Here is a 15,896-nt window from a genome sequence, read left to right on the forward strand (position 1 = left end):
TTACATTCACACAAAAAAATTATCAATTGCAAACTAATCTATAGTAACAGAAGAAAGATCAGTGGTTTCCTGATATGGGGAGAGGGTAGCAAGAAGGAGCAGGAGGGAAGGATTATAAAGGGACATGATGAAACTTTTGGGAGTGATGGATATGTTCACTGTCTTGAACGTGGTGATCATTTCACGGGTGCATACATATTCAAAACTTACCATTTGTACACTTTAAACACATGTGGTTCATGATATGTCAGTTATATCTCAATAAAGCTGTTAAAAAAAAACAGGAAAAAAAGTGATAGTAATAACAACAGTAAGGTATTGGCATAAAGATAGATTAGTGGGAAGAATTGAGAATCAGAAATAAAAACCACATTTATTTGGTCAATTGATTTTCAACAATGGTGCCAAAAAAATTCACTGTGGAAAAGATCATCTTCTCAATAAATTGTGCTGGAATTAATGTATATCATACAGAAAAAAAATGACTCATGACATACTACTGAAAAATTAATTCAAAGTGGATCATTGATCTTACATAAGATCTAAAACTATACAACTGCTAAAAAAAAAAAAAAAAGAAGAGAGGGAGAGAACATACTTATGACCTACATTTAGAAAGTATTCCTTACCTAGGACACAGAAAGTATGAACCAATAAAAAAATTGAAGAGTTGAAATTTATTAAAATTAAAATTTTGCTTATCAAAAGATTTTAGTAAGAAAATGAAAAGGCAAGCACAGATTGGGAGAAAACATTTGTAGAATACATATCTGACAAAAGACATGTATCCAGAATATATAAAGAACTTTTACAAATCAATAATAGAAAGACAAACTACCCAACTGTAAAAACAGAGAGAGCTTCCAGGACAGGCCAAGAGGGTAGCCCCATTCCTTCCAGGTCATTCTTTTTATAGCCAAAAAACCCTGGACATAACACAACAAACAAACATAGGAAAATTCTGAAAGGTGGAAGGAAGACAGACTACCTAGAAACCTTGGAACTTGAGAGAGGACAGCAATGAGTTTTCTTTTTGCCAGGAGTTGGGGCAGTGGAGAAGCCTGGTACCTGGAATCACCAACAAGCATGGTGAGGAGAGGGGTGAGTTAGGGAAGCTCCGAGAAAAGTCTGCTCCTCTTAGGCAAAATTCTAGGAAAAGGGTAGCCTAACATAAGAAAAAATCTGTTTGACAATACCTGCCCTACTTCAGCCAAACATTCTGGAAAAACTTCATTACCCCCAGCCCTCTGGCCCTACGGTTTCAGCAGGAAACAGGAATCTAATGTTTTAGACACACACACACACACACACACACACACACACACACTTTAGCAGAAGCAGGCAGGGACACCGATTCCCCAACCTGAGTGGTGTTGGTGGGGCCAAGTGAAGAGAGATTTTCCACCCTCTGCCTAGTGGAAACAGGCAGTGCTCCAATCCACCGTCCTGGGTAGTGTCAGCTGGGCCCGGCAGGAAACCAGCCTCCATCCCCAATCAGCAAGTGGAATGAGATGGGGTGAGGATGCTGCTCTTCAATCAATTAACAATCTAATTCCACGTCCTCAATTCCTCTCTCGCCCTCCCTTCATTTTGTGGTACTCTCCTGAGTCACGAAGGAAACTATCCTGGTTAAAATTCAACTCTCCACCTGTTCCGTTACTGTACTCGCACAGCCAAACAAGTCTGGAGAAAAATGCAAAAATCACGCTGACTATGTTCACATTAAATTCCTGACCAACCGCAAGTAGCCTCTTACCATCGCCTAGCAAGTTTACAGTATCCACTCATTCTCTCTCCTCTTCCTCATATGACTATTTCTAATCTTTTCCTTTCTTCTCAAACCTTCAGTATCCCCTTCCCATAGCCAGTGTTACCTGTTGACTCTGCTTCCTCTTTCACTTAGAGGAAAATAGAAAGGAAGGAAGGAAACAAGGAAAGAGAGAGGGAGGGAAGGAAGGGAGAAGGAGGGGAGGAAAGATCAATTAGAAGATGTACAAGAAATGCCATAGGATGATCCCCAATGGGTCACACTCTTGATAGACCCATCCCCCTGAGTGAGGGAAACAACTTGTGACCTGACTATAGCCAATAGAATGTGGCAAAGATGACAGGATATCACCCCCTGATTATGTTATGTTGTATGGTAAAGGTGAAGGGATTTTGCAATGTAATTAAGGTCTGTAATCAGTTGCTTTTGAGTTAATCAAAGGGGAGATTATCCTGGTGTCCTGGGTGGGCCTGATCTAATCAGGTAAGCCCCTTAAATTTTAGTGATAATGTAAGTATTCTAAACCTTAGATCTATCAGTGTCTGCACAACAGAAACATTTACCAAAACTCAAAAAACTATATATTTAAATGAGTAAATTTTATTCTATTTAATTTTACCTCAATAATTTTTTTAATTTAATGTTAAGACACCACACCCCCCTACCCTCACCCCCCAGCAATGGGATTCTAACAGCAGGATTTAGACACAATGACAGGTTGAGAGGTAGAAGTTATTTCTCCAGAATTTGCACAGCAGACTACTGGATAGGTACTTCTTTGTAACACTATTCATTAGGAGGAGACTGAAAGTTTGATTCAAAGGACACTCATTTCTTTGGTTTAATACATGGCCTGAATATAATCTGAGTATTCCTGAGTTTTCCCATACTTTGAAAAGCAGAATAAATAGGAAGATTCAATTCTTTGACCATGTTACCTTTTCCAGGTCATTAGGTGTATTCAATTAGATAGTAATGTCTATGGCTTCTTTAGTGCCACAACAGAGTTGAGTAGTTGCTGTAGAGACCGTATGGCCTGCAGAGCCTAAATATTTATGATGAGGCCCTATGCAGAAAAAGTTTGTCAACTTCTGCTTTAGATAGAAGAGAACACACTCTACATCTATTCCAAATAGGAATGAAACAGAGATAATGAAACTGATAAGACATAGCTGATGTGTATACACTTATTAAGAAATCTAACAAACAATATTTGCAAAATCTAGTTCAGCTAACATGCCACTATTTTATAGCTTATATTTCTATAAAAGCATTAAAATTAGCAATTGTTATTGGAAGTAACTCAATGGTATATTTATTTTCGTCTGTCTATATACCCCCGGTTTTATTGGATCATAAACCTGAATGCAACTGTTGTCTTTCTGGGACTATCTTACATCTAGCACTCAGGGGCTTGGGCCCTGGTTTTACTTATTCCTTTTATGTCTACACTTATGGCTCTGATAACTCTTCATATGATGCAATATAGCCTGATCTATCAACTAGAAAAATGTAAGTAAATCATACTTTACATTAACTTTTTGTTTTTATGGTTTTCTTGACACGTCTCTTTTCTCTGATTCCGTATAACTTCTCTTTCAACTTACAGAATTTGTAGATTCTGCCAGTTATTACACTTGAGAGCAACAGAGTCTGCCAGAATATCAAGAATCTCTATCTTCTTTTATTTTTCCCTTGTTAAAAAAGTTTTAATAATGGAATATTTTAAACATAAACAAAAGTAGAAAAATATCATATATGAACCCCATCTATCTAGCGCTTAGCTTCACCAATTATCAACCCATCTCCACTCACTTTTTCCCCATCTCACCTGGTAATTTTGAAGCAAAACCTAAATATTACAGCATTTCATTTATGTGCATGTGTGTAATAATGACATTGTGATTATGTCTTTTTTAAAGTATTTAACTTATATATAACACACACACATGTATGGAAAGAGGGAGAGAGAATTTAATAACATCAAATATCTGGTCACTGTTAAAATCTGTCTGTTTACATTTTTAAAATTTGTTTATTTTGTTTTGTTTTATAGTTCAAATCAAATCCAAAAGGTCCCACACATTCCAAATGGAAGATATGTCCCTTAAACCATATATATTGCCCCCTTCATCTCTGTCTCTTTCTTTTCAATATTTTTTTTAAGAAATATGAACATTTCATAGAGCATTTCCCGTAGTCTAGATCTTGCTGATTACATCCACATGGTTTCATCCAACAGGTTTTCCCCCTCTGTATTTCCTGTAAATTGTCTGCTAGACCTAGATGCTTGATCAGATTCAGATTTTTTTTTTTTTTGGCAAAATTCCTTCATAGATGGCAATATGTACGTTAGTCAAGAGGCATAATATCTGATTATCTCAGCTTTTGCAGTGTCAGCATCCATTGATGATTTTTGCCTAAATCCGCTACTCCACTGGGGGTGGCAAGGTGGTGATAGTCTATATTTCTTCTTCTTTTATTACCTGAAATAATAAAAATATCTCCTTATCAACAATTTAATTATGCAGAGTCACAGTTTATGTAAGAAAAAGAAGACAAATGTTTAATTCTTCCCATCTATTTTTAGATTTTCAAAATAATGAGTTGATCTTCAACATCTTCCGAAGGTGACCTTTAGTTGCTTTTTTTTTTTTTTTTGAGGAAGATTAGCCCTGAGCTAACATCTGTTGCCAATCCTCCTCCTTTTTGCTGGGGAAGATTGGCCCTGGGCTAACATCAGTGCCCATCTTCCTCTACTTTATATGAGACGCTGCCACATCATGGCTTGACAAGTGGTGTGTCGGTCCATGCCTGGGATCCAAACCTGCGAACCCCGGACCGCAGAAGAAGAGCGCACACACTCAACGGCTGCGCCACGGGGCTGGCCCCTAGTTGTTTTTTTTAAACTATTATTATTAATTCATGGACTTAAATTTTTCAATGTGTTTCACTCTACTACAATTATTGATGCTCAAATTGTTCCACGTTTGGACAGTGAGGTCCTCTTCATGCCGATCCTCAGTCCTTCAGACAAGCTTCTGTTGTCTTTGCTTGCTTGCTCTCTGGTTTACCAAGAGATTCTGTGGGCACTATTTCCTTCCCTAAACTTTGCATCATCTCTTTTTCCAAAGAACTATGTTTCCTTTTCATGTGTGATGGTATTTATAAACTACAATCTTGGCAATGGGAATGTTCACCACTATCTTAGTCTATCACAGTTTCTAGGTCTTTTCAGTGCACAAAGCTAGAAAATGTTTTTTTCTTTCTAAGATAATATACATTATGGATGATACTAATACCCTAATCCAAACCAGTGCTACAGACTTTTGTTTAACCTTACCAAACTAAAATCTTTTCCTCAGGGCCGGCCCATGGCTTAGCAGTTAAGTGCGCACGCTCGGCTGCTGGCTGCCCGGGGTTCGGATCCCAGGCGTGCACGGCCGCATCGCCTCTCCGCCCATGCTGAGGCCGCGTCCCACATACAGCAACTAGAAGGATGTGCAACTATGACATACAACTATCTACTGGGGCTTTGGGGGAAAAAAAGAAATAAATAAAATTTAAATAAATAAATAAATAAAATTAAAATCTTTTTCTACTTCTTCCCACGCCAAAAATCCCAGTTCTCAATGATAGCAATGCATCTGCGCATTTGCTTTATCCGAAGGACGCACTACCTAGACTAACACTACCACCAGCAATATGATTGTTGAAAACAGTTTCAGGATTCTTCTTGAAGTTTTTTTTTTTATGTTATAATCCCCAGGAATGTATACTAAAATTATTATGTTTTAAAGTCACTTGGTACAGTCCTCTCTGTCTGGTTATGCCACTAACTTTATACACAATTAAGTGCATTTGTTCCATTTTCCTTTATACTTTGAAGTATTTTCAAAATTTGGTTTTGTTTTACATCATATATATAGTTTCATGTATCTAAAATTCATGTACAAAACAAGTTCTACTATATTCATATATCCTCTCCTAGTCCTTTAAGTGTCCATTTATGTATTTTTAAAGAATTATTCTTCCATTATTTTAATAAAGGAACATATTAAAATTTTACATATGTGTGTATGTGTCTCTATGTATATGCATTATTTTTGCCCTTCTTAAATAAGCAGTAGCATATTATTCACACTTTTCTTACCTGCTTTTTTCATTTAATATAACCTAGGGATTGATTCAATTCTGTGTAAAAATATTCTCCATTCCTGTTTATAGCTGCATAGTATTCCATTGTGTGGTGAACCATTGTTTATTTCACCAGTCTTATATTGATGGACATTTGAGTTGTTTCTTTATTTTTGCTATGTTAAGTAGGTTCTAATGAAGATCTTGGTGCAGATCTCTGTTTGCATTTTTTTCCCCAGCATACCTTTAGGATAGATTGCTACAAGTAGGATTGCTAAGTCAAAAAGTAAATCCATAGATAATGTTGCTTTGTGTTTCCACAGTCCCTTCTGTAGTGCTTGGACCATGTCACATTTCCAACAAAAATGTATGAGAATACCTGTTTCCCCATAGTCTCTCCAACAGAGTACATTGTCAAACTTTTGGATTTTTGCCAATTTGAGGGTGGGAAATTGTATTTCAGTGAAGTTTTAATTGACATTTCTCTTATTGTGAGGAAAGTTGAACATCTTTTCATTGCTGTAATTTGTGTTTTTTTCAGTGAACTATCTGTTCATATATCTAGTCCATTTTTTCTATAGGATTGTGGACTTTTTCAATTTTTAGAAGATTTTTATATATTGGGGATATTAACCCTTTGTCTATGATAAAAGTTGCAAATATTTCCCATTTGTCATATATTCTTTAACTTCGCGTCTTATTTTGCAAGCACAAGGCTTTTTTGGGTTTTTTGGTTTTGTCTTTTGGGGAGGTTTACGTTTATAATCAAATTTATCAATCTTCTCCATTATTGCTTCTAGATTTTGAATCATGATGGAAGTTTTCCTCACTCCCAGATTATAAAGGAATTCACTGAGATTGTCTTTGTCTTTTGTCTCATATTCTTTCTTTCTTTTTTTTTTTTTTTTACCTTTACATCTCTGACCCATTTGGAAATTATATTAGAATAGGTTTTAAGAGTGAACTCAATTTTATCTTTTTTTCATATGACTATCAAGTTATCTAATATCACTTATTAAAAAATCTATATTTTCCCTACTAATTTGAGATGTCACCTTCGTTGCACACTGCCACTTGCATTTCTGAAGTTTCTATTCTGTTCCTTTGGTCAGTCTATTTGTCTATCTTGTTTAACTCTGAACTTAATTTCTAACATATTTTACTTTTAGTGGTACTTTTACTACTACCACTATCTCTACCACTTATCTATACAACTAGCACTGATAGTAATGCAATGAGTCGTATTTTTAAAAATTAAGCACATTCACCAAAGTTACTTCATTTTCGCCACACACCTGTGAGGTAGGCTGGAGGGGCACTGTGGTATCCTTTTACAGACCGGACTCCATACGCTTTGCCTCTGCTCCTGTGGCACTCTGAGATATCTCTACCATTTCATCCACCACGTTATGTTGAAATGATCTCTTCATGAATACAATTAGCAATTCCTGTGTCTTATAAATACTTGGAATATGGCAAATGCTCAATCAGTGTTTGTTCTTGTTAAACTGAGTGCAGAAACTGAGACATAATTTAATTAAATGACTTGTCCAAGACCTCACAGAAAATTACGGAAGTGGAACCAGAACCCAGGCCTTATTTTTCTCAGGCTAGAGCTCATTTATTACACCTCATACTAAGGCAGCAAAGCAGGGAAAATATCATCCACAGAAGCCTCTGCCCCTGTTTCTCAGAGCTTCTGTGGTCTGTGGATAACAGCTAAGGAGCACACACCCTCCTGGTAGTCTGTGTAATGGGTTCAATATGCAAAAAGGTGTCTGAGAGATTGTCTCTGTCAGCCCTGAATAGCAAAAAAGGGGAAAGTATAAAGTATAAACTTTTATTGAAAGACCACTTTAGCATTTTCTGATGTGTGTCATTATCAAATATCAAATAATTCTGGGTATTTCAAATATATACAATATGTACATATATATAATTTTTAGATTCCCGTTTTCTAAATAGCTATTCAGCATCCATCCATTTGCTTCCCAATCTCTTATTTGAAAATATATTCATCTGAATAAAGAAGTACAATTCTTCATATAATACAGATCTATATGATCAATTCTGTTTACTGCCAGCCTATTGTAGTCCATATGTTACATATTTTAACATGCGATAAGTTAACCTTTCTTTGGACATTTATAAGAAAAACTATTATTAGCTGCAAGTAAAATTATAATAGAAAATGTTCACCAGTCATTTACTTTACACAATACTCTATAAAATTAATATTTTGGGGTTATTTTTTGTTTTGTTTTCTATTTCCAACTTATAAGATCACCAACTATGATGAAGTAAAACTCTGTCTTCCCTCTGGCAAAGTATATAATCCTTATTTTGGCTTCTTCCTCTCTGATGACTAAATTGGAAATTCCTCAAAGCTGTAATTCAAAGCCATAGGTGACCTTAAAGAAATGATTTTTCATATGCTACCTTTTATTTTAAGGTAACTTTTCAAATGTGGACCATGCATTCCATTATGTTTAGCTGTCAAGCACAGCCTTCATTTGCATTTCTTCCCACTGCTATAATTTTGAGAACTGGCAGGTGACCAAAGAAGAAAAAATGTGCATCTACCATCTAGAGTGCAATGTAGGCTTTTTTTATTATAATTAAGTAGCATAGATATTCATGATTAGATCAAGGTCAGAGGAGCAGAACATCAGAGCCAAGGACTTAAAGGTACAAAGAATAGAAAAATTGCTTTCCAAAGTTTTTTTTTAATAGTAATAGCTACAATCTTTAAGTTTTGCAATAAAACGTTTAAAATAGCTCATCTGTTTTATTTTAAAATGTGCACGCCTGGTGTGTTTGCCATGCAAGTTTAAACTGGAACTTGAAGTCTCAGTTGCATTTTCATTCCAGTTTTTTTTCAAATTCTCTTTTCTGCTCCTGGTGCAGAAAAGCAATTTGAGAATTATAATGACAATGGATTTTTTTTTTTAATGCTGAGTCTACATGACACCCAAAATTATTTGTACAGAAGGCATAAGTTTTCTATTAAGTCTAACGGATTAATCCAAAGAGGTGGTGTGATATTTAGATGTAGATGTTTTCAACAGGATATCCTTCCTAACCTTCAGTGATAACTCTGTAGTTTGACGGGACAACTCCTGCTCCCTTCGGTAGACATATTACCAGATAGTTCCTTTTCTTGCCCTTTCTGCTAGCTTATTGGCTCCCTCTCAATCCAGCTAATCAATTTAGGTTTATTCCCTCCCTTCCTTCCTTCTGACTTACAACCCATCTAGCACACTGTCCACTCTTTCTCAGTCTCCTTAGCTAACTTTTCTCCTCTGATAGTCTCCTAACTGATGGGGAGCCCTAGGATTTATTCCAGGGAACTCATCTCTTCTCTTCCCATCCTCTTTGCCTAAGAATCTCTAGTTCCATGGCTTTTAATGTCAATTACACACCAAACATTCAATTTTATGTTGACCTCTCCCCTCACCTTGAAACTCACCTATCCGACTTCCTGTTTGACATTTTGGCTTGGATCTCTAACAGACATCTCCAACATAACCTGACCAAAACTCAACTCCTGAGTCATCCAACTGCAAACTGACTCCTTTCTTGTCTTCTCCATCTCAGTGTAAGTCACTATTGCCTCATTGTTGAAGGGGGAAAAAATGTAGTCTTCTTCAAATCTTCTCATTTCTTCAACCTCCCCTCATGTTAGAAAATCCCATTGATTATTCAAAAAAGCATGCTATTCTGTTCACTTCTCATTGTTACCACTATGTCCAAGTCACCACCACCTCTTGCTTGTCCCCTAACTTCCTCTCTTGTCCCCTAAAATCCATTGTCCATACAGCTAACACAGTTCCAGTGTAACTTTTTAAAAATATACCTCATATGATATCTCTACTTTTCATAAAACTTAATGGTTTCCCATAACACTGAGGATAAACTCCAAGCTTCTTACTTTGGCCTGTAAAGTCTGACCCCTGACCAACTCTTGGACCTCATCTCCTTCCAATCTTCTTCTCACTAACTGGGCTACTGCCTCATTGGCGTTTACTGTTCCTGAACCTCTCCCAGCTCATTCTACCTCGTCATGCCTGGCATATGCTTCCTCTAAGTCTTCTTACCTACTTGTAGTCATTCAATCCTCAGTTCAAATTTCAACTCTTTAGGTCTCCTTTATACTCCACCTTACAAAGGGTCTCTATCCTATCAGTCCATTTTGTTTCCATCATTGAACTTGCCATACTATTTTTCTGCTTGTTTAGTGTCTCCCCTACCAGAAAAAAAACTCAGGGATTTACAGGTCTTGTGCACTGCTGTACTCTCAAGGCCTAGAAAAGTCCTTGGCACATAGTAGGTACTTAATAAATATGTTGAGTGAATAATTGATTACATCCACATTTGTTTGGCATCAATTATGTACACTTGCAGTGCTAGCTAAAATTTTAGACCTCATTCATGCTTAACCATTTCTTGTTCTTAACAATTTTGTTTTTCTGTCTTCATATCACCATATTAGATACAATTTTACTTGTTTGAATAAATTTCATTTTTCAAAATGTGTATTCAATTGAAGCCAGTGCTACTCAAAGTCTAGTCCATGGAGAGTGCTGATCAATGAACTGTTTGTTATTGGTATGCAACAAAATAAATCCAGACACTGAGAGAAAACGTGTAGAAATATTTATGGAAAGTTATTTTTTTGTCTGTTGAATCTAACAGTAAAAATATCAAGACATATTTTGTATGCCTTTGTTTTATTTTATTCTTTATGTATTTCATTTTTATTATACTTCAGAAATGTATTGACCATGATTGTTGAGAAATTTTTTTAAAAAACTGATCTTTTAACACAGCTAGTTTAAGAAACACTAATCTAAGCTATCTTCCTTTAGAAATAATATGATAACAATATTTAACTGTTTAATAAGATTGAAGGTATCAATTTACCATGAATTAAAAGCAGATCCAAATTTATCTTGCAACTGATAGTGATTTGTTTACACAAAAAAGGAATAGGGAGTTTAAAATATATTATATTCAATATAATGAATTTAAAAAGTAAGGGGGAACTTGGGGAAGATATCTTTGGAAATAGTCTTTCACCATGCAAATAGTTACCATTTCATAATAAAGTCTCTTTGAAAGCACAGACTAAGTTGTATCAATGCCAGTAATAACCCTACTATCTACACAGCACAGTTTTGCAAGAGTTGAGCAGAGAACAGTTGATGAATAACAGAGACAAGATCATAGGAAAAGGTCAGGAATTTAAGCGCCTAGCCCAGACCTGTTCAAATTCAGTATCTAGACTGTTCATCAAGACATTCTCAGTTCTCATCTTACTAAAACTTTAAGTAAACTAATTGAAATAGCGTGGAAAGTCTCATAATTCCTGCAATAATAAGGAAAAGTCCCTATTACTTCTTTCTAAGAGGTACAAACCTTGGCCACTCACAGGTGCTTCTGTCCCCTTGGCCTTCTCAGTCCCTGGATTTTCATCTGTGTCTGGCAATAGTGACTAAGAACAGGCACTAAGAAGTGACTATAGATATGAGCCCATCTGTCAGCAATCATCCCGACACACTTCCACTTGACCTAAATACACTTCACAGCGGCCACCAAAGAGCCATTGCTGTAATCATTCTTGGTCACTACCAATTTGGGCTGGATTTGATTCAGTGACTTGGAAGTGAAAGGCTCCATATTCAATTACCAGGGCCCCAGCTTCCTCAATTAATCAAAGGCTGACATAATAGCTCTATTACAACTCTTAAAGAAAAGAGATCGAATCAATATAATCACTCTATAATCATAAAAAGAAATATTAATAAATATTCTTTATTTAAATATAAAAGCCAATACTCTGTGGCATATAAATGAACTTGGTTAGAATGCATTTCATCTAGAATTTTATTATAGGAAACTTGAACATAATCAAAATGACTGTCAAACTACACTTTGAGTATCTATAGCAGCCTTTTTTGGGGAAACTCAAACATTTTCACATTTATTACACCATTTATCCTGCAACCATGGTATGGTGTCTATATAATTTCTGGAAAGATTTATCTGGTCAAAAAGAATTTTGCTATGAAAAATTGTAACAATTATGATGGCACAGCTGAACTGCTAACTAAACGGTGGTCTCTTATCTGTCATTGTATCAGGAAGTCCTAATGGAGTCAAAGAAAAGGTGAAATCTGAAAGATCATAAAAGGAGCAACAATGAGGTTGCAAATCACCAGCAGTAAGTGACTTAAACATCTAAGGTGATAAAATGCTTCTGATGCTAACGCAACAGCCATATAAACCCAGAGGAAACTCCTGGAAAAGTCAAAAGCCAACTAATCCAATCTGAACTTTTAGTGACACTATCAACATGTATAAAATCATTTAAAGAGTTCAAAGTTTAACATTATGTCTGAAATTCAAGGATAAAGTCAAAGCAGAGAATACATTTCCCTTCATCTCCATGTCAAAATAAGAAACTATCCTCTCCCTGACAAGTAAAGTCAGGATTATTTATATAACCATTTATATGAAAAAATAGTACCAGTTCTTTGTGTTAAGGCTGTAGAAGAAAGTTCAGGTTGTCTTATTCATTAATGAGTTAAGTTAGAGACTTCTGAGAGATTCTGAAATCTTTTACTTTAGTGTTTTATTTTGTTACCTTTCTTTCCCTTTTTAATATGTTCCCATTGATCTTACCTTTTTCATTTTTTACATCAGCTGTCAGGCACCACCTTGGGCTGGTCACCGTGAAGCCAGAACTCTTGTCAGAAGCTTGTTCCTTTGAATTCAACGCCTTGGATGCTAAAACCGTCTGTTACTTTACTGCCCTTCATCCTTGCGATTGTCATCTTTCTGATTGACATCTTGGAAAACTGAAGAACAATTCCTTTACTAATACATAATATCTCCAATTATTTGCAAGTTGCTCCCTCCTGACAACCTTTGGGGTGTTTATTAATGCACCGAAAACATGCTGTCTGCAATATTGCCACCTTGGCAGAGACATGACAAGCTGGTTAGACCATGCCAAGGAAAATATGGTGGCTGCTATAGTAAACTCTATGTAGAAGACACAAAAGTGTTCTTGACCCTTCTCCTTCTCTTCGTTTTTCAGCTCCTATACAGAATGTGCATTATGCAGGTAAGGAAGGGTAATTAACACTACCATCCGCAACAATAAAATGATTGCATGTTAACATGACAAGTAAACATTTATTTTCACCCCAACAAATGCTTTCCCATACACTTTGTCAGGCAGTTATCCTATAAATGGTTCTAATCATTACGGGCTCTAATTTCAAGAGCTAAGTGTGGTCAGGCAGAGGCATACCCGAGGAGAATCCGAGGATGTTGTTTCTCCTGTAGAACTATAAACATCTGTCAGTAAGTGCAGACAATATTTCAGAGTGCATAGTCATAAGGCAAAAGAGTAGCGCAGGAAAATATGAGATCTATGGGCAATTACCCAACCTCCCTTTAGCCAAAGGTTTTGCCTTCCTCTTTCATGAAGCCTTTAAAAATTGGTACTAACAAGTAGCAAATTGACTGATTTGAGTACAGCCTCCACCGTACTCTTGGGTATAAGTACTAATGAGCAAGTGATTCTCTCCCCACCCACTCTTAGTTCCTTGGTGAATCAGTCTCTATGCTGTGGAGAAATCAAAGGGAAAGCACTAAGTCTAAAGTACCTTTTATAAATATATGTGATTTAAAAAAAATTTTAATGTGGTAATGGTCAAAGACTAATTTACCTATGAAGAAATATAAATGATTATAAAAGTCTTTGAAGAAATTTAGGACTATCTTTCTTGCTAACCCCAACTTGGAATTTAGAAAGCTAGAGTGAGTTATATTCACAAATTATAGAACAATAGATCTGAAACGAAATTTAGAGATTAATTTACTCAATTACTTCATTTTTGAAGGGGAGGCTGACGATCAGGAAAATTAAATTATTTCAGAGGAGTGGGGAGCTCGCACTGTTAATAGTAGTGAAAGGACTTCTGACCTTTAGCACGATGCTTGCTCCTCTAAACCAGGGGTCACCAAACTTCCGTCTGCAGGCCAACTTCAGCCCACTGCCCTTTTTTGTATGTCCTGCAAGGTAAGAAGGCTTTCACATTTTTATGTAGTTGAAAAAAATCAAAAGAAGAAAAATATTTTGTGGCACATGAAAATTATACAAAATTCAAAATTCAATGTCCATCAATAAAGTTTTATTTGAACACAGCCACTCTCGTTTGTTTGTCGTACTGTCTGCTTATGCGTGAAAACAGCAAAGTTGAGTAGTTGCAATAGAATCCATATGTGGAGATATTTACTATGCGGCCCCTTACAGAAAAGTTTGCCAACCCCTCCTCTAAACAATGCATGAAAGCTAGAGTGATTTAGCAGATTCAGCCTCCCTCCTGACTTCACAATAGTAATAGCTGGCACACAAACAGAAAAATATTACCCATGTATATGTTCATTTATATCATAAAAATGTCTTAGAATGGAGAAATTAATAATGAGTACAAAATTACTATGTGGTCTCTAGCTGGCCTTGAACCTTCTGTGCAAATAGCACAAATTACTGATTTTTTATCTTCATAATACAGTGACAGCTGGTATTTCTTTTGACCAAGTTGAAGCCTTCTCTGCAAAGTGTCATATATTTTTTAATTTAGCATAAACTACAATAAATTTTGATAAACTAATTTTTAAACATCTCAGTAAATCTAGATGCTCAGTTTATTGCAAAGAACAAAAACTAACACTTATTGATCACCTATATGTGTTATAGCTTCTAAAAGATGACTTCATGGTACCTAATTTAATTCCCGCAGCAAGCCTATGTGGCTGATAGTGTCATCCTGAATCTGAGGCTCAGAGACATTAAGTAACTTGCAACTTGCTAGCGGTCACCCTACTAGTATATGGCAAAGCAGCCATCCCAATTTAGGACTGGTATCAATGCCCATACTTCACTGTTACCCACAATGCCTCTCTTGCAGCTGGGTTAAAAATCCCTGATACAAACCATATAGGTTCCAAAATTACATACAGTAGTATTACGCCAGAAACTTCAAAGAAAATGGTTAGAATGTACTTCTCAAGGGAGGCAGAGGAAACTTCCATTGGGATAGGCTGGAATTAGATCTTTGCTTCCATATGAAGTAATCACCAGGATAAAGGCAATCAATGTACCAAGAATAAAACATCGTAGAATTCCATATTTTAAATTTAATAGCCATTATTGACCTTCAGTTCCAAGACATACATTTAAAATATGTTGATATTAAGGCCAATGATGTTGCCATTTGACATTACTGGCCATTCAAAGGTGAAAATGAATCTCTATTGACAGCAATTATTTCTGAATACTCAGAGGCTTGTATGAAATAAAAGTATTTAAAATTTTAAAAGGGGATGATTTCAGAACTTGAGGCAGAAGCAGAAATGATTTCAAGCTTTCAAGACACTGGGGACTTTTCTTAGATTAGGCAATATATTAATATTGCTTCACTAAAGATTAATAGTACATTTGCCACATTATTAAGTTAACAGGTTTCTGTGTCTGTGATTCATGCCGATAATAACTTTATTCCTATTAACAATAATTCTCATTTGAAATCAGTAACAGAAACTTCCAAGTTGTGCTGGGAGCCTTTCAGTCTTAGAGTAATTCTGCTGCCAGCACTTTTTTTTAAGAAACATTATTCATTTTCCTCTGATTGGGGGATACGTGCTTAATAATTTTATTGAACTAGGGCAGAACTAGCTAATGTTCCTTCATTCTTGCCATCTGTACCCAACCAAAACAATTATTGTTTACAATCCTCAGGGTCAAATTAAAGACTGGAATATAAATTATCACCAGGACATATTTTATATAAATAGAAAGAGTGTCAATGAAAATGTGGTCCATTCCTGGGTTTAGACAGTTAACTTAGCAATAGGCTCATTTTAAGAGTAGTGGGCTTGTTTACAGCTGTACTGACTTATGGCTCTGATTCTCTGT

General features: G+C 35.9%; 1 protein-coding gene across 1 annotated transcript in view; it reads left to right on the forward strand.

Annotated features, from left to right (window-relative positions):
- SLC15A5 (solute carrier family 15 member 5) overlaps positions 1 to 15,896 on the forward strand; it is a 92,434-nt gene that overhangs the window by 16,561 nt on the left and 59,977 nt on the right. Inside the window, 3 exon segments of the mRNA XM_004435506.1 lie at positions 3,110 to 3,284; positions 12,816 to 12,928; positions 12,931 to 13,034. Coding sequence (XP_004435563.1) covers positions 3,110 to 3,284; positions 12,816 to 12,928; positions 12,931 to 13,034 — 392 coding nt within the window.

The sequence above is a fragment of the Ceratotherium simum genome, chromosome 17, assembly GCF_057802395.1.
Source record: "Ceratotherium simum simum isolate JZ-2026a chromosome 17, ASM5780239v1, whole genome shotgun sequence".
Classification (NCBI taxonomy): domain Eukaryota; kingdom Metazoa; phylum Chordata; class Mammalia; order Perissodactyla; family Rhinocerotidae; genus Ceratotherium; species Ceratotherium simum.